Source organism: Mchenga conophoros, linkage group LG7, assembly GCF_057382185.1.
Source record: "Mchenga conophoros isolate Kocher_MC1m ecotype Shallow Benthic linkage group LG7, M_conophoros_male_GT1.1, whole genome shotgun sequence".
NCBI classification, from domain to species: domain Eukaryota; kingdom Metazoa; phylum Chordata; class Actinopteri; order Cichliformes; family Cichlidae; genus Mchenga; species Mchenga conophoros.
Window position 1 is genome coordinate 19305854 of NC_140532.1, and position 20606 is coordinate 19326459.

At 41.2% G+C, this 20606-nt stretch overlaps 1 protein-coding gene across 12 annotated transcripts in view; it reads right to left on the bottom strand.

Annotated features, from left to right (window-relative positions):
* The window catches only part of pparab (peroxisome proliferator-activated receptor alpha b), an 87098-nt gene that overhangs the window by 2176 nt on the left and 64316 nt on the right, over nucleotides 1-20606 (bottom strand). For all 12 annotated transcript variants that reach the window (XM_085282764.1, XM_085282761.1, XM_085282763.1 and 9 more), the window contains 5 exons: nucleotides 15465-15714; nucleotides 13139-13302; nucleotides 8462-8600; nucleotides 3153-3352; nucleotides 79-532 (listed from right to left, as the gene is read on the bottom strand). In XM_085282764.1, the coding sequence (XP_085138890.1) occupies nucleotides 79-532; nucleotides 3153-3352; nucleotides 8462-8600; nucleotides 13139-13302; nucleotides 15465-15672 (1165 nt within the window). In that variant the 5' untranslated portion in view covers nucleotides 15673-15714. The remainder of the gene's footprint in view (nucleotides 1-78; nucleotides 533-3152; nucleotides 3353-8461; nucleotides 8601-13138; nucleotides 13303-15464; nucleotides 15715-20606) is intronic.

Here is a 20606-nt window from a genome sequence, read left to right on the forward strand (position 1 = left end):
AGAGAAACATCATCATCTTTTGTAATGTAAAAAGGATTTTATAGGATACTGAAGAATGCATGCAACAAATTTCCTCACCGCCACAGCAGATGATGGCAGCCACAAAGAGAGCCAGATCACTGTCGTCCAACTCCAGCGCATTAAACTTCATGGCAAACTGGAACTTTGGCTCCATCATGTCGCTGAACGGTCGACGCAGGCTCTTGAGGAATTCCCGGGTGATGAAGCCTGAGCCGTACGCTACAAGAAGCCCGTCCTTGTTCATACTGGAGGCGAGCATGGCGAAAATGGCTTCGTACACTCCGTATTTCAAAAGAGTCACCTGATCGTTGAGGTCCAAGCTCGAGAACCCGGGGACGGACTTTGCAAACTCTGTGAGCTCCGTGACGGTTTCCACCGACGTGCACTGGCAGCAGTGGAAAATCCGAACCTCCACCTCCTTGTCCTTCATCGCTCCCACGGAGCCGACCATCTTGGCCACCAGTGTCTGCTCTGCCAGCTGGAGGGTCTCCATGTCGTGAATGACAAAAGGCTGTGGATGGTAGGGAAATAAACGTCACTATAAAACTAAAAATATAATGCTTTGTTAAAAATGTGTCTCAGCTGAAATGCAACACAGGTTATAGAAGCGAGAACTGGGATTTTGGCCTGTTAACAAAAGACGATTCGTGACAGACGAGACCTGACATGGAACATGCCGACTCAGCAAACTTGTCAACGTGAATAACTGACTGACTGGAGTGTTTACAGATAATAATCTTCACTGAGAGGAAAGGCTAAGCCTAGAGCCCTTATTGACATCTGAATGTTTTGTTTCCGCGATGACACGCGTACTGTCCTTCATTTTACTGCTACACACACACACCAGCCACATCATTAAACCCACAAACAGGCACAAAGTGCAACAGTGATCATCTCATCACAACGCAATGCTTGAATTCATGTGAAAGTTACTTGAACAGCTAAAACTTACTTAAACTTAGATGCTGATGCACACATTCCACTAATTCCAAATCCGAGTGAACCAAGCGGGGACATGTGGCCCAGAGGATCCGTCGCCAATGTTCTAGTGCCAAAAACCGCTGGACACCCACAGAGGTCCCATATCCATGCCCTGAGTCAGAGCTGTTTCGGTGCTTGAGAAAAACCAGCTCACTATTACGTGCTTGAAGTTCTGCTGAATTCAATTATATTTATATAGAAAAATAAGAAATATATGATTGTAGGTAACTATAATTATAAACCTCGCACAAAAAGTAAGGAAATTTGTGTTTGATCAATTATTTCTTTGTTGTAACAACTGTTCTTGGCAGTAAATCTGGAACGTAAAGATTTGGCTTTTAGGGTTTTTTTTGTTTTTCATATGCGCAACCCACAAATGCATTTTCTGTCATTTTCTGGCGCCATTGTTGGGCAAACAAACAGGCTTTCCAACAGTATAAAATTTATTTCCAAGAAGCATTGTCACAACAACGAAATCATCGACCAAGACAATTAAAAAAAAAATTTAGATGTTACTCACAATATCCACAACTGAAGGCACAGTTAGAGCTCAAAGAAATGCAGCGTGAACACAGAGTTTAATTCAAAATGTCTAAAATTTTAAATGTTGACACTGTGCCCAGTGCCCTGTCAAGAGGTCTGTTTACAGTGAGTGTACCTGTACAGAAACCATACAAAAGCATTGTGGGCAGTTAACGGGTGTTTCGGTTATGTCACTGTTCCCACAGAGGATAAGTTACAGCATTTCGATGAACAGCTTTACACCTGCTGCTGCACATCGGAGCTCTGACTCATGAATGCTGCTCTAACTGTGGGCTAGAGTAACAAGGGAAGGTATGCGCAACACAACGCTGAGGTGGTTAATTTTGTACTTTTACGTCATGCTAACATTCCTTGATTTGATAACGGAGGTTCAGATGAGGAGAAGATCAAAAAAGGTTCACAGCTCCAGAAGTCAAAGCGTGTATACTCTGCTTTTTGAGCACAACATATTTTTGAGTAAAACTCGCTAGAATTATTATTGTGATGCATTAAAAGAAAGACTAAATAGGTGGAATTCTTTTGAAAAGCGTCTTTCTATTTCTCTTAAGTGAAATAGCAAAACTAGTGTTTTCCACAACTTGTTGCTGATTCCAATTTGTCACACGATACACTTTTCAGGAACTGTCCTTATATTATATCACTGCTTGCCACATGAACTACACAAATGTGTACTGGCATTGCAATCATTTGAATTGTTTTCTAAACAGAAGACGCTGCAGTGGAGTAACACGTCAAAGCAGGGGGGGGATACTAATCTACACTTATAAAGTTTTCAGAATGCAGAAACTTGCTATTTACTCATTGGTGAGACCTTTAGGCCTGGGTTGAAGTGACAAGCATTTGTATCCAGATCAAGACATATATATATACACACATGTATATTTAATAGTCTCTGTATGAGTAAAGTTAAATTTGACGAGACTTATTGAGATGTACATTATTGAGATTACAACAAGACTTTTATGGGCAGTTACGAGTTGTGTAAAAGCGCTGCGATAGCAAAGGTAGGTTAAACAATAATCAGTCACTGAGTACTTTCTACCCACTCTGCTTGTTCATCAGGAGCTTTGAAGCAGTGGATAAGATCTGTGCCTGAACTTGGATGAGCGCTTGGACCGATCTGTCCCTCTTGACCTATTTTACACCTACACATCCATCCATGGAATTCAGACTCTCTGGGCTGCAGTCCATGAACCTCTCCTTTTCTAGCCCCCCGCTTTTTATCCCCCTCGGTAGGAAAGAAGCACATTGGAGGGGGGAATGCTTTTAGGGTGAATGGGAATGGGTGATAAAAAGAACATACACATTAAGGGAAATGCACAGTGAAAGGCTAAGTAACAGGCTTAAGTAAGTCCTTGCCCATCCTGTGTGCTGAATTGCTCCGCTGGTTGAGCAACTTATTTTTGTCATTGGCTGGCTGTGTCTAATCTCTAAGGGAGCGATTGCCAGGTCATATTGAGACATGAAAAAATAAATTAAAAGTTACAAAACCACATGACCTCGCACTATGAGGAAAAGCTGGAAATGGAAGAACGTGCGAATATGAGGTCCACATGTGCAACACTTTTCACTCACCAACCCATTACTTTACTCACTAATCAACGTACAGCAGTGTTGGTCTTGCCCATGAGAATGGATCGAGCCTTGGCCTTGTTCATGTTGAAGTTCTTCAGGTAAGCCTCATAAATGTGCTTGGCCAGGGTCTTCTGGTCAGCTAGCTGGGGGTTTTCCACCTCTTTGTCCACCGTCACCATCTCCGCCTTTAGTTTGAGCTTCTCTGACTGGGGCATCCGACCAAACCGGATGGCTGCGGACAGCACACAGAGAGATGGAGATGACTTTGTGGTGACATAAAAGTGTCGAGTCATAGATTTATTTCAGTTACACCAAGTGCAGTTCCAGTAAAAGCACCTTGCTAAATACAACTGTTTCAAGCAAACTTAAAAATGAAGGCAAAATATTAAATGTATCCAGAAAATATAAACAATTTCTGCAAATTCAAAAAGCTAATACTTTAATATGGTAGTACTGCAGAAAGCATATCTGTTGCCAAACACCACAGAGGATGTGCAGACAGCCTTATATTGTATTCTAAAGAAGGAACTCTTGAATAACATACAAGCACAGGATGAATTTAGTGGAAGAGAATACACAGATGGAATGGACAAGTTAAAACGGCATTTATAGCTGAACACAACAGAACACATTCCACGATAACACCATAAACGTCCAATGCTGAGCTCAATCAAAGATGTAATTTAACTTGTATCTGCCCGTCTCAGTGCCAGCTTAAATTCAGTGGCTTATAGCCGGATGAAAGTACAAACATCGAAGAAACAAGAGACTTGTTTCATGAAGTCAATTTAGTTCCCCTGGCTTTTGCCAAAACATCTCGCTATGCCTGAACACGTACAATAAATCTACAGCAACAAAAACAGTTTAAAAGGTCAGGAAAAACACTTTACCATAGAAGGTTCAGTCAAATATGTAACAATTTTCAGTGCATCAGAAATATCCTGTGCTATATGAAACATTGTGCAAGGATAAGAAGAAAAAAAAAGAGACAGTAAACATGTCTGCTTGCCATTATAATAATAATAATAATGGATTGGATTTATATAGCGCTTTTCAAGGCACCCAAAGCGCTTTACAATGCCACTATTCATTCACTCTCACATTCATACACTGGTGGAGGCAGCTACAGTTGTAGCCACAGCTGCCCTGGGGCAGACTGACAGAAGCGAGGCTGCCATATCGCGCCATCGGCCCCTCTGGCCAACACCAGTAGGCAAGTAGGGTAAAGTGTCTTGCCCAAGGACACAACGACCAGGACAGAGAGCCCAGGGATCGAACCGGCGACCTTCCAGTTACAGATGCGATTCCCAACCCCCTGAGCCACGGTCGCCCATTGAAAGGCAAATGGACTTTTTATGCATTACAGTAATGACATAAGTTAGCACAAATTACAAAGTGGGCAACATTTGCTTGAAACGTTCTTCAACAACATGTGTTAATAAGCGCTATTTCTCTATGAGAGGATGCTGGCATCGCTCAGACTGTCTGATCCCATTTGACTAATGAGATTAGAGGTGAACTATTTCCAACCCCTCTTCACTAGTTTAAATGTGCACAAGCTGTTTTACTCACACACAAATCTGCACGTCTGTGTGAGGAGACCAGCTGTACTAACTGCCTGTTTTTTATGAGCCCGTAAAAGCATTAAAAAAAACATCAGACATTTATTGATGGTTGCTTACAAAATGAATCCGAGCATACTGAAGAGGACTGCGAAAGGATGAGACCTTGAGCTGGCAGGCAGCACGAGGGCCCGTTAGATTACTGCTCAGAATGTGGATGGATCATCTGAAGCTAGTAAAGCTCCACGGTGGGCGCCTGGCCAGGAGCCAAGTCCAATTAAGATGTGAGGAAGTGATTGATGCTAAGCTTCGTGTAAGTCTAATTCCTAAGCAACAGTATGAGGGGATAAGCGTGGAAGGGAGCTGAAGGTGGGCAGGGGTCAGTCCGTCAGTCTGCTGAGCCGTCTGCGTCTTGTCAGCAAATGAAATGCGTGAGGAAATAAGTTGCTGGATTTGAGAAAACTTTCAGTCCCTTTTGCTAATAAAGAGTTTTTGTGCTGTTGCAATGCTTAGAAACAAAGTGTTTGGGTAAAGAAAAGTGCGATGTGTGTATTTTTGGGTGAATGAAGCTTGTATTAAAAAAGTACTTTGAGTGTTCATTTAGAGTAGAAAAGCACTATATACCATGATGAAGGATAACATTATGACCACCTGCCTAGATATTGTCTTGGTCCTCTTTGGCTGCTAAAAACAGCCCGGCTCCTCAGGGAAAGACTCCTGAAGGTGTGGTGTGATATCTGGCACCAAGATGTTTGCACCATATCCTTTAAGTCCTCAAAGCTGAGAGGTGAGGCCTCCATGGATCAAACACCTCAAACTTGTGCTCAAACCATTCCTGAACCATTTTTGCTTTGTGGCAGGGTGCATTATCCTGCTGAAAGAGGCCATCAGGGAATTCCGCCTCCATGAAAGGGTCACGTGGTCTGCAGTATTGCTTAAGTAGGCGGTATGCGTGAAGTAACATCCACATGGATGGCAGGACCCAAAAGACAAAAAAAATCTGACTGCCCATCCCTGACTCATTTGTGTATTCTGACACCTTTCTATCAGAATCAGCATTAAATATTTTTCACCAATTTGAGCTACAATAGCTTGTCTGTTAGACCGGACCACACTGGCGATCCTTCACTCCTCATGTGCGTCAATCATCCTGTCACTGGTTCACCACTGTTCTTTCCATGGATCAACTTTGACAGATACTGACCGCTGCAGACTGGAAACACCCTAAAAGAGGTGCAGTTTTGGAGATGCTCTGACCCAGCCGTCTAGCCATCACAATTCGGCTCTTGTCAAACTTGCTCAAATTCTCACACTTGCCCATTTTTCCTGATTTTAACATGTCAACTACAAGGTCAAAATGTTCATTTGCTCCCTGATATATCCCACCCACTAACAGATGAGTCTGATCACTGCCTGATCGGTGTACCAGTCCTTTTTTCGATTACCGTAATTGTCGGGCTATAAGCCGCTACTTTTTGCACAAGCTTTGAACCCTGCGGCTTTTAGTCAGGTGCGGCTTTTCTATGGATTTTCCATGATTTTTGTGATATCGTAAGACGATTTGTTTTGTTTGTTCCGCTGTTGTACGGCACTACGTTGCCTGGCGGAAGGATCGGGGTTCAAGAGTGGTATGTTAGTCACATGTCCGTCCGCCAGGCAACGTAGTGCCGTACGAAGTAGCGCGAAAAACAAACTTCAAAGTAGCACTACGCATTCAGCGGGAGGCGTGGATGATGAGCGGCGATAAACTTGCGAAAAGCAAGTTATGCTCAACTCCACCGGTGGATTCTGACAGCGTGGAAAAGTGTGAAAACATCCACGATCACCAACGGATTTTGAAGGGCTGGACTGCTGCATGATGGAGAGGAGGACACCGCCACGGCCCTTCTGAGGGTGTTCGACTCTGACACTGACAACGAGGATTTCTTTGGTTTTGAAAGTGACAACGAAGGAGAGAAGCGGAGAGTGGATGACGAAGCCATCCTGAGCCTGTTCGTTTCCGACATTGGAGGAGAGGACTTTGGTGGTTTTAGAGCGCAGGAAGAAGAGAAAGATGGTGAATGACTGACTTTTCTTCTTGTTAAAGCCGTGTCACTGCACCTGAGCCTAAAAGGTAGTCCGAATCTATTTTTCTGGTGTGCTATAGGTTACTGTTATGTACTACATGTGCAAATATGTACCCATAACTTGTTTTTCAAAATATTAATAAAAGGGGTGTGTCTCCAAACAGCCATCTCTTTCCTGACAATTCCCTTTGTGCATATTCGCTTACATATGATAAGTCAACATTGAAACACCTGCGGCTTTTAGTCAGGTGCGGCTAATGTATGTACAAAACAGGATTTTCCCCTGATTTTAGCTTGTGCGGCTAATATTCAGGTGCGCTTTGTAGTCCGGGAAATACGGTACGTTTTGGAAATAAAGACTTTTACATAAACTACATGCTGAGACTGAAATGTAAATGTAACCATTTTTATTCTAAACTTCTTCACCTTTCTGTTGACGCTTTAACTTTGAATGTCTGATCAGTTTACATTTGAAATTTAAAAAAATAAAATAAAATGCAATACTTGTGGCTACTGTAAATGACTCTAAATCGATACAAAGAGACATACAAAAATAGCCGTGCTGTGGTCCTCTGGTGTCACCACACCTCCAAAGATCAGGTTGTAAGGTTGCGACGGTCTCACATACCCTCAAGTTCCTGTACTCGCTTACATTTTGCTCAATGAAGTCAATAACATAAACCATAAGAGGAGGGGTAACCTAAACTATATCTCAACAGAGAAGGCTATATTCGGTCAATCTCTCCAGAGAGAAATCAAAGCTGTTACACACTGTGTGCACGGACTGGCTGCATTGATACCTTTAGCAGAAGTCCACTCATACAAACACATACACTCATGTTTTCGATCAGCACAATGACCTTAGCCCAGGGTCAACATGACGTGCTATATTTTGAGTGTAAATATCATTTCACACAATATTTTTGTATTTAAAAGAAAGACAGCCCACACCAAGGAGGGAATCTTTTAAGCTTTTCCAATTGTGAAATCCTTGTGTTCCAACATGCATATCTCCCCTCACACACAGACAGAAATAGAGGTTATTGCTGCAAAACACAAGATTTATTTTCAGTGTCCAAGTGAATAGAACTATGCGGAAGTTCAACGAACTAGTAACGGTGATAAATTAGCAATAGTGAGAACCACTTAAACTCTTAATAATTTGCTCTCCTGATGTTCTCCATGTGCTAAATTTGCACAAAATCGGACTATTAGTGAGCGCCAGGTATTTGCAAGCTGGAAATAAAAAATAAAAAAAAATCGGGTGGAGGGATGCACAAGGTCATGTGATTTTCCCTTCCTGTTTGCACATCTGCACCAAATGGGTCAAGCAGTTTCAGCCAATGTAATTATAATGCAATGTGATACTAGCACTGCCAAGACAGAGAACGGGCGTGCCTTCCATCTGCAGGTTTGTTTCTGGTCTATTTCTGAATAAAAAGAGTGGAAATTGTCCAAAGGTTAAATGAAGACGACATATAAATCTATATTCGCCTGAATTAGGTGTCAGTTAGGGACCTGCCTTAACATGCATCTGAACACCCAACTGTCTGATGGCTTATTTGTGCTAATTATGTGGGTACGTGCCTGTTCAATCTTCCCTGGCAGCAGCACAACTGTGCTACTCTGTTAAGTAGTCTGTGTTTACAAGTAACAAGCAAGATGGACGTGTGGATGTGTGCTTCTGAGCTCGAAGCACTGCCCAGGACTCACCATTGTGGGACATTCCCACTGACAGGCACTTCTGGAAGCGGCAGTATTGGCACTTGTTGCGGTTCTTTTTTTGGATTTTGCAGCGACGTTCACACTTGTCATACTCCAGCTTCAGACGGATGGTCCGGCGAAAAAAACCCTGGGGGGTTGAGGGGAGGGGTTAAAAAAAAGAAAATAAGAAATGTAATTAGTGCTCACATGAAGCAAACGTGTTTTCATTTGACCAGACTGCTCAGACACAAAGTGAAGTATTCTTTGAGAAAGTTCATAAAAATTTAAATAAAACAGAGTAAAGTTTACATTTTACTTTTAATAAAGTTAGCCGTTCAGCAGCCAGTTTCAGAAATAAAATTATCGTCTCCCCACTGTATTAAGACGATAATCATGGGAAAAGCAGCTCTTTGTTCACAAAGCAATACCACCAGTTTCCTTCTGTTTACACAACCTTAACACAAAGCAATATTTAACTTTGGTAAGGAACAGATGGACCAAACAGCACTTATAGTTCATCGAAGGGTAGGAAAATGTCCTGGGGAGGTGCTTCATAACATATTTATCCTTTACTTGCTAACAGCAAGCTTCAAAGATTTCATCCAAAACTCAGTCAATCAGTTTGCTAGAGTATGTACGGAGCAAGAATACACAGACGTGTGACAGTCATGTGAGCTCGCAACACCGGCTGACTTTCACCTACTAACCCTGAGCCTGACACTGGCACACAAACAGGTATACAATAACACGGTGATGGAAAAGAAATTCAGATTCGCTCAAGTGGGCTGCATGCCGGCTTTGGCCATGTCCTGACTGGTGAGGGTCATGTTTCTATTACTGATCGCTGACCAAACATCAGAGAAGAACTAAACAAAAACAGGTGGTTTCCATGGTTGTTTCCTCCTTATTTTTTTAATTAATTTATTTATTTTTACACAAATAAAAAAAATTATATTTAAAAAAAAAAAAGCACTTCTAAATCAGTATATGGATGAGGCAGGGTGCTTAATGGTCATGCTTTACATTAAATATGGATATTTGTGTATATAAAAAGCAATACTTTTAAATACTATGTGTATTTAAATAATTATTGATCAGTGTATACAGATATATATATAAAGATATTTTAACACGTTGACGCCGTGAAGCCCCACGCACGGGGCGATCCGCAGTAACTCGCTAACAGAGATTTGCCACGTTAATGCGGTTATGGCGTTTAACGTCATTTTAATGAGATTAACGCTGGCAGCACTAATATATATATTAATCTAAAAAAGCCTGTGTATTCGATAAGTATATTTATTTAGCACATATATGTATAGATTTGATTGTATAATGAAAACTTATACACATATAACAGGGGTGGGGGAACTCCAGGCCTAAAGGGCTGGTGTCCTGCAGGTTTTAGATGCGTCCTTGATCCAACACAGCTGATTCAAACGGCTGAATTACCCCCTCAACATGTCTTGAAGTTCTTCAGAAGCCTGGTAATGAACTAATCACTTCATTCAGGTGTGCTGACCCAGGGTGAGATCTAAAACCTGCAAGGCACTGGCCTTCAAGGCCTGGAGTTACCCACCCCTGGCATATAATGACCTAAAGCACGGGTGTCAGACTCCAGTCCTCGAGGGCCAGCGTCCTGAAACTTTTCTATGTGTCCCTGCTGCAGAACACCTTAATAAAATTAGTAGGTCATTAGAAAAACTTGACTACATGCTGAAGTGACAATTCAGTCATTTGATTCATGTTACAGCAGCTCATTAGTGAATGAACATGGTACAATAATAGTATTTTTAGAAATACAATTTTCCAAACACTTAAATTTATTTAGCATGCAGTCAAGTCCTACAGAGTCTTGTTAATGAGTCATTTTCACTCAGCTGTGTTGCAGCAGAGAGACATTTAAAAGTTTGATGTGAAACGTGAATATGATAGCTTTCTTTTATTTCATGTTCATTTATTTCTTTTGTAAATTAACATTTCTTTCTTATATCTTTGAAATAAAGACTTCGATTCCATGGTTTGGCTGTGCAATCATCAGTAGCTTGTAACAGAAAAACCTTTATCAACGTTAAACAAAGTAAAAATCTGATTTTCATTCATTCATATTTTTTTCTAATTTTGGCTAAACTACTGCTGTTTTTCCTCAACTGTAACTTTGATTGTGGCATATTTAGTCATCCATATTTCAGAATTTCATTAAATTTCTCGAATACTTCCTACAGTTTCTTCCCACATCCCAGTAACCCTTTCACTGTCATCAGTCACTCACTCAGCTCATTATACAAGGTGACAGAAGGACTCACTTTCTTCTCACAGCTGTCATCAGCAATGTGAGAACTCCTGCTCTACATAATCATTTCTCAGTTATTGAGTGCTTTAAGAGAACGTCAGGATAACGCTGTTTAAATTTATAATTAAAGGCACAATTTCCAGATTTTCTGGTTATGATCAAGAAATGTTGACTTCTCCCATTCAACTCATGTTCAAAGTTTGGGGTTTAACATTAACCTTTAGTACTTTCAGGCCACCTCTTATAGATATGCACTGACATGACTTTTTCCTTTTTTTTTTTTTTTTTTTTTTTTTTCTTTTAAATGACATCAGAAACAGCAGTATGCGACATTACGTGATGGCAGAGCTTCAGTTCATCCTTTGTCATTTTTTTTTTTTTTTTTTTTTTTTTTTTTAATAAATAGGACAGGGGGAATGAATGAGAGAGAGAGGGGGAGAGAAAGAAAGAAAACCAAAGAGGAGAAGAGACGGTGAGAAGGGGGGGGAAGAGAGAGAAAAAAAAAAAAAAGAACTCCTGGGTCACCTGTATGGAGAAAAAAAAAAAAAACAAACAAAAAAAAACAAACAGAGGAGACAGCAAACAACAAAGAGCAACATAATAATAGAGAAAACAAAGCACCATCACAATAAACTAGCTAGTCATAGATATCAATATTTACTAAATAATAAACGATATTGTGCAGCACGCAAGATAGACAGCGCACAGTGTGCTTTGAGGCAGCAGCCAAGAAAGCTTTAGTCCGCGTCTGTGAATACCCATGTGTGCATACCTGTGTGGATCAGCATGCTTGCATTCCAAAGGTTTCTCCATGTAATGATCTGCTAGGGAGTGTGGGGGGGCCACAGCCCCGTCCTCCAGGGTGTGAAGCGGGTATGGAGGAGATCAAAACTCCAGACATCCAGAGGCCCCCAGACATGACTTTTTCCTAAAGGTATATGCTGAACAAATTTACCTTGACTTCGGAGAAATTCCTTTGATTTATTGTTTTACAGCCTTAAGACTTGCTGTAAAACAACTCTGGCTGACCTGTGGACTGACCTCAGGTAGCATCTACTACAGATACATCTGTATCAAAGCACTGATCTACAGTCACGCAACATGATTATTCCATTTTATCTGAGTTTTTCTATCACTTCTATCACTGGCTGACACATCTAAGTTAAGTGTATTTACAGAGCGCAGAAGTACAGACGTCCCCCGATTTAATCGCCATGTCTTCCAGATCGTTTACCTGAAGTAAGTGACAGCCAGCAGTAGCTGAAAAACATCTCAAGTCACACCGTCTTTGACCCTTAGTTTATCTTAAGACGGCCTTGGTTTCCTCTTCAACAACTGGTAAACAATTAACTGAATGACTAATAAGCAACCATGTGTAAAGGCCAAATGTGACATTTACGATGTTGTTATAAGCCATCATTAGTCACAAGACACACACTGCACCTGGATTCAGTCTGGCTTTTCCTTCTTTTTTTAGTGTTATACCTAAAAATAAGAAATAATTTACTCTATTGAAACTGGTTAAAGTGGGTTAAGCTGGCTTTCTGTGCCTCACTGAGGGTGCCGTATGGGGAAGGAGATTGGATGGATATTGGTGGTAAAGATTAAGCAGGGCATAGGGTGAAAAGATGAGTGCGCTCATCTGGCAAAAGGACCTATGAAGTCTATCGAGCATAATGACAGAACCACTTTTTCGACAATAGCTACATTCGCCAAGGGAGTTTTGACTTTGTTAGCATTGCATTATTTATTAAACATTTAAAGGAATTTTATACAACAATTGCATGAATGCTACACATGTAGTGTAGGCACATATGAAAAAACTAATTACAGTACTCCCGCAATTATCCGAGGGGTTACGTTCTAGAATGTAAAAACCATGTTTATTTTATTATTTTTATATATTTAAAACCATAAAAACCCTCCGCACACTCTTATAAAACTTTTCTACCCTCCTAAACACTTTTGAGATACATCCATACGTATTTTAAAAACATTTGTATGTGCAGCGGCACAGTATACCTATAGGCTGCAGAAACCCGCGATTTAACAAAATTCCCGTGATATAAATTTATAGATAAATCCGGGATTGTAGAGAGTCCGCAAAACGTGAACCGCGGTGTGGCGTGGGAATACTGTACACTCAAAATCTGAGTATGTCAAGCATATTAAATTCAAAAAGGAAAATAACAAAAGCCTGCACTTTACATTTGTTTTTACAGCACTATAAACGTCTTTAAGTGCATTTAAAAAAGACCGAAGAAAACAAAATGAATGTATAAAAAAATACAACACAATTCTCTTAAAAGTAAATACTGTCCAGAGAGTGAGCTGCCTTGCCGTGTGCGCTCTCAGAGCACTTCTTCTTTATTTTACAAAAATCTTTATCTCACCTTGCAGCCCTCGCAGGCATGGACTCCGTAGTGGTAGCCCGAGGCGCGGTCAGAACACACTCGGCACTCCAGGTTCAGTGATGTGGATGAAGATGACAATTCCTCCTGGCCAGCCACCACGCCGTAAACAACCGATGATGGGCTGGATGCTGGCGTAAGCGCATCTAATAAAACAAGCATGCACATGATTACATTTTCTCCTGATATATAATAATATATTGCTCTAAATGACACTAATATTTAATGGTAACTAAAAAGATCTGGGTTTTTTACTATTTGTCGACAAATGCTATTATAATTTTAACTGAAGTAAGGAATGGCACAAAAAACTAAAATGAAATGAATATTCACAAACTTGTACAGAAGACGGAATCACTGAGAACCAAAGACAAAGTGGCCGAGTGTCTGAAGGTCACAAAATGAAAAGAAAATGCTTTTCCAAAAATCCTAGTTTTTGGATCCTTGCATTATTTTACACACAAACAAAACCCTAGTTTCATCTCATCTGACCAAAGGTAGCGCTTCCAGTTTGCCCGCATACTTCAGTCTGGCTTTAGGGTGTCTCTTCTTCTTGGTCTGCAAGCTCTCAGTCCATTCCTGTGCAGGATTCTGGTGACTGTCTTCTTTGAGACTACAGATCCTGACTTAGCTACGTCTCTTGCTAGTGTCTTGGCAGTTGTTCTGGGGTCTTCAAACACATTTCTCACTAGTTTTCTTTCAGAGTCTTTGAAATCTTTCACTTCCTACCTCTGCCAGGCTTGTCCTGTACTTTGTGGCTCTTTGAATTTCTTGATGATACTTCTCACTCCAATTCTTGTTCACCTGGAAATGCTGTGATAACTTTCTATATCCATCTCCTGCTTTGTGAGACAATTCTTTTTCTGCTCTTTTATTGTGTGCAGATAGAAATAATTATTTCTAAAGAAAACTAGTATATTTAGAAATGCTATGTTGAAAATCCCTCGATCTCTCGATAAAAGCACTGCACAAAATTTTGACCCAAAAAAATGTACATTTCACAGAGCCGCCTCATCCTATGTCTAAAGTTGAAAGCTTGAGAAATTTGAACTACATATGATCATTGACATCTGCACATTCACCTCTCTCTGCCAAAGAGCCGGTGAATCTGAAGCACAGTTGCACCTCTGTGACCCAATTAGGACAGCCCGTTCCATCACAGCATTTACTTACAGATATTAACACGCTGTGATGTACTGCCTGTCACAAACATAGGATCATTATGTAGTACTATTACAGATCCTCGTCATGGATTACAGGTCATGGGGTTTGCTGCGTGTTGCCAACAGCTTTCCATTTCCACACTGCAAAGGGAACGTGGTTGGTAGAACTTGCTTGGTACACAAATAGCGCAGATGAAATGGTACAAAACAGTGGCACTACGTCAAGCCACATGAGTTTTGGCGATAGATGCCAGCACAGGGATAAGCAGCATTTGGCAGTGAGCTGTGTTCCAGCTTGGGGCAAGTGCACATGTTTTGACTGAGAGCAGAGAGTGAAAGCATATGAGTTTCTGCTCCTGTCTCTCACAGTGTTTGTGCTCCTAAACACCCATAAATCGCATGCACCCTCACACTGCCTTTTCCGTGATGTCATCAAATGTTTCTCCGATGCTCAGTGCTCTTCCACCCCCCCCTTCTTCCCTGTCTTACATGTACTCTTCACAGCTCCTTCACTTGTTGCATTTCTTCTTTTTTTTTAAGCATGTAAATTTACCAGACCCAGTCTATTCAGGAGGAAACACAGAAGAAAATTGGATGTTTCCTGATAGGTTTTGCATGGTGGTTTAGGAATGTGTAAATTCCTTGTTGGATATGGGGCAAAGAGAAAGGCTGGAAGGAGAAGGAAAAAAAGAGGTAAAACTAGAGAGTCACAAGGATGATAGGTGAATAAGGCCAGAGGAGAAAAATGGAAAAACGGTGGAAATACTGAAGGAAAGAAAGGAAATCTCTCAGGAGACTCAGATATCACACCAATCGCTAAAAGGGCAATTTCTCAAATCATTAGGAAGTGTTTTAGTCTGGACAGAGGAGACTGAGAAAAAGTTTGTTAAGATAACAGATAATGTAGTACAGCCTTTTAAGAGAAAAAAGTTAAAAAGGCCAAAGTGAGTTTCTTATCTAAACCTCAATTTGGAGCAAAATAGGGATTACGGGGCTAAACTGAAGGACTCCTGGTTTGACAACAACAAGAATGGCAAGGAGATTACACTGAGGTGCTGGGACATTGTGAAACCAGAGCGAGAAAGCAAACCATTCATGGTCTGACTGTAACTTTGTAAACAAAAAGAAATCACACTTAATTTTACCGAGGACGGTGGACCCATCAGAGCCGTTGCTGGAGGATTGGTATTTTGGGACACCAAATGAGCTAAGAGCGTCGTCGCTGATGGATTGGGAGATGTCCTGGAGCTGCTCCATGCTACCCATGAAAGCGTCATCAGCACACAGGGGACTGCCCAGCACCGAGTCCTCCAGGGGAGAGGGGGGATGGTAATGGGTCTCCATGTCGACCATTGTGGTGATGGGAGGAGGCTGGCGGCACTCTCACTCATCAAACTGGAGACCAAGGACAAGGGTGCAAGGGAAGGGAAACAAACAGAGGTCAAAGAGGTCAAATACAAACACGGGCTGGCCGACAGAGATTAAAAAGTCACCCCGATTTTTACATTTGTATTTGTACATAAAGCTCACATGAGCTTGCCAATATGGCCACGACATCACGACATATAATGCTTATTATGTTTATCATTTTTGGATAGCAGTTAGCAGACATTGTTAACAGAATTTTTTTGACTTGATAATACTAACCAACTTTTTCTGGTCATTTTGGTTTTTAGGGTCTGCACAAAATGTAAAATGGCAATCTAAAGAAAAGTAAAGGCTTCTGAGTAGATATCTCAGTTAATGAGTTGACGCTGAAATGTCCGGGGACTGCCAGAGAGCGAGGGGTCTAAAGATTTAAACTTTCACTGTGGACATCTATGTAAAACTTTATAGCACTCTATCCAAAGGTTGCTCAGATATCTCAGTATGCCAACAGACTAAGAGACCAAACACTAACAGTACCTTTATCATCATCAACACAGCTGAGTAAAACTCCATTATCTTTCAGTGCAAATGATTCAAAACAGCTCTGAATAACACGTTCAGGCCTCATGAGAAGGGCTGACGCAACATGTGGCCATCAATACGCTGACCCATGTGCAACAGCTGTTGCACATGGGTCAGCAGGCCATGAAGGAATGAAGCACACGGAGTATCTTATGACACAACACGGGCCTCTCTACTCCCCTTAGCTATTCACCGCACGTAGAGTAACTATATCCACACAAAACCTTAGTGCTGAAATAAGACAAAGACTGAGGGTAGAAATATAGACTGAAGACATGTGGAGGCACGAATGTAGGACAGTTATTCCAGCTATAGGCTGTGCTGTAATAGGAAGGCTGAGTCTGAGGTTGGCTACAAGAAACATAAGAGACTGGCATGGCGTATTAGGGGTGGGGGAAAAAAATCGATACTGTGTAGTATCGTGATATTTTGTTTGCTAATAATGTATCGATACAGGGACAGCAGAAATCGATTTTGTTACAAAAAAAGTTTTTGTGGACTGGAACTCTGACTTCAGAGCATGTTGATCCTTTTTCTGAGCAAGAATCCTGACATTCCTTCACTGTCCAAATGTGTTTAACTTGTTTTTTGGCAGCAATAAACATGACAGTTTACTTATTTTAATTTAAGACATGTTTTATTTTAATTAAGTTTAAAACTTTTTTATTTAATGTAAAATTATATTTTATTTTAATTTACTTTCAAGTTCTTCAGTTGCTGAATGGGCTGCATAGTTTTCATAAATTGCATAGTTCAGAATAGCTATAATTGTACCAGATGGTTGCATTCAGTTAAGTTGGACTAGACTGTAATATAAACCGTTCAGTTTGTCAACAATAAAACTGACTGAAATGAGAGAAAGACTGAGTGTGAGACTTTGATATTAGATAAAATGAATATTGATAAAGTTTACCTTTATGTACAGAATCTGAATATCGCAAAATATTTTAAAAATTGCAATAATATCGTATCGTGCGTTAAGTATTGTGATAATATCGTATCGTGGGATGTATGGTGATTCCCACCTCTATGGCGTATAGATGGATGAAACTTTGCTGAATTGCACAGTGGATGCTGGGAGGAGCTACACAGTTGCTTCTTAGGCTTAGCGTAAGAATGGTATTGGGAATGGACCCCCAATCGCATAATTCAACTTTGTAAAGTGGGTCAATCTTTAGTAAGTTCATTCCATCAGGCCATGCTAAGGACATGAAACAAGGGGAAGAAGATGGTGACAGTGAGATAAGGGTGAGGATATGACCACAAGACAGCAGCTGCTGGATGTTCTCAGCCAATCCTCGCCTTAACACTTGACTGCCTAGAGTTTAACTTGAACTTGTCCTTTAGTTTGTTAAGTACTGGTGGTTATATTGAGAAGAGAGAGGGGCTACATACCCACACTGACTACAGAGATCATTTGCATACCGTTTTGTCTTCAGTGAGGCAGACATAAAAAAACTAAACTGGTTATACATATGATCTTGCTCTTTTCTTCTATCTGGTGCTTCCGGTAGGGGTTGTTCTCTTTCATTACATCCATGAAACTTCTCTCTTGTACTCTTGCCTGGCAGCTCCATCGTTATCTTTGATTTATATATCCACCATCCTTCCTCTGTGCAAGTCCAAACCATTTCAGCCTTGCCTCTAACTTCCAAGTTCCAAGCTTCTGCAAACCACTCCCGATGAGTTGCCCGCCTTAAGGACTTAAGGCCCATCCTGGTCACTCCCAATAAAATTCTGAGCATCTTAACTCTGCCACCTCCTTTTTGTCAGTGCCTCTGTCTCCAAACCATACATTATAACAGGCCTCACTACCAAACTTCCCTTTAAGCCTTGCTGCCATCTCCCCATCACCAATTGCCCCTGACACTCATCTCCACCTACTCCACCCAGTTTTCACCCTGTTTAAACGCATCTACCTCCTTGCATTTTTACTTTTCCACCTGTCTCCCTCTTACTCACACACACATAGTCTGGCTTGCTCCTACTGACTTTCATTCCTCCTGTCCTCTCTCCACCTCCACCTCTTCAAACGTTCTTCCATGTGCTCCTTACTCTCATTACACATCACAATGTTGCCTGCAAATGTTGCAGTCCACAGAGACTCCTGACCTCATCTGTCAGCTTGTACATCACCATGCAATCAAGAGTGGGCTCAGAGTCAATCCTTGATGTAATCACACCCCATCTTGAACCCTTTTGCCACTTCTACCACACACATCGTCACGGTCTTGTTGTCCTGATAGATCTCCCAAACCACCCTCACATACTCCTCTGCCACTCCTGACTTCCTCATGTAGTACCACAGTTCCTATCTTACCAACTTATTATATGCTTTCTCTACAGGGAGTGCAGAATTATTAGGCAAATGAGTATTTTGTCCACATCATCCTCTTCATGCATGTTGTCTTACTCCAAGCTGTATAGGCTCGAAAGCCTACTACCAATTAACCATATTAGGTGATGTGCATCTCTGTAATGAGAAGGGGTGTGGTCTAATGACATCAACACCCTATATCAGGTGTGCATAATTATTAGGCAACTTCCTTTCCTTTGGCAAAATGGGTCAAAAGAAGGACTTGACAGGCACAGAAAAGTCAAAAATAGTGAGATATCTTGCAGAGGGATGCAGCAGTCACAAAATTGCAAAGCTTCTGAAGCGTGATCATCGAACAATCAAGCGTTTCATTCAAAATAGTCAACAGGGTCGTAAGAAGCGTGTGGAAAAACCAAGGTGCAAAATAACTGCCCATGAACTGAGAAAAGTCAAGCGTGCAGCTGCCAAGATGCCACTTGCCACCAGTTTGGCCATGTTTCAGAGCTGCAACATCACTGGAATGCCCAAAAGCACAAGGTGTGCAATACTCAGAGACATGGCCAAGGTAAGAAAGGCTGAAAGACGACCACCACTGAACAAGACACACAAGCTGAAATGTCAAGACTGGGCCAAGAAATATCTCAAGACTGATTTTTCTAAGGTTTTATGGACTGATGAAATGAGAGTGAGTCTTGATGGGCCAGATGGATGGGCCCGTGGCTGGATTGGTAAAGGGCAGAGAGCTCCAGTCCGACTCAGACGCCAGCAAGGTGGAGGTGGAGTACTGGTTTGGGCTGGTATCATCAAAGATGAGCTTGTGGGGCCTTTTCGGGTTGAGGATGGAGTCAAGCTCAACTCCCAGTCCTACTGCCAGTTTCTGGAAGACACCTTCTTTAAGCAGTGGTACAGGAAGAAGTCTGCATCCTTCAAGAAAAACATGATTTTCATGCAGGACAATGCTCCATCACACGCGTCCAAGTACTCCACAGCGTGGCTGGCAAGAAAGGGTATAAAAGAAGAAAAACTAATGACATGGCCACCTTGTTCACCTGATCTGAACCCCACTGAGAACCTGTGGTCCATCATCAAATGTGAGATTTACAAGGAGGGAAAACAGAACACCTCTCTGAACAGTGTCTGGGAGGCTGTGGTTGCTGCTGCACGTAATGTTGATGGTGAACAGATCAAAACACTGACAGAATCCATGGATGGCAGGCTTTTGAGTGTCCTTGCAAAGAAAGGTGGCTATATTGGTCGCTGATTTGTTTTTGTTTTGTTTTTGAATGTCAGAAATGTATATTTGTGAATGTGGAGATGTTATATTGGTTTCACTGGTAAAAATAAATAATTGAAAGGGGTATATATTAGTTTTTTGTTAAGTTGCCTAATAATTATGCACAGTAATAGTCACCTGCACACACAGATATCCCCCTAAAATAGCTAAAACTAAAAACAAACTAAAAACTACTTCCAAAAACATTCAGCTTTGATATTAATGAGTTTTTTGGGTTCATTGAGAACATGGTTGTTGTTCAATAATAAAATTATTCCTCAAAAATACAACTTGCCTAATAATTCTGCACTCCCTGTAGATACACAAAGACACAGTGAAGCTGCTTTTGACTTTCTCTATACTTCCCACACTCCCGTCAACACTCCAGACAAACATCACATCTGTAGCGCTCTCTCTCAGTATGGAGCCATATATCTTAACCTAGCTTCAACAACTCTTTCCACAGCTTCATGGTGTGGCTCATCAGCTTTAGGCCTCTGTAGTTACTACAGCTCTGCACATCACCCTTGTTCATGAAAATTGGTACTAATATATATATATACTACTTCAAGGCTTAAAATGTCAGTAAAAGGGGGATGACTTCTGTTATTACCAACAGTGGCTCATATATATATATATATATATATATATATATATATATATATATAAATAAAACACCCAGCACGCCCCTGCGGGCGGTTTATCCTTCAAGCTCGGGTCCTCTACCAGAGGCCTGGGAGCTTGAGG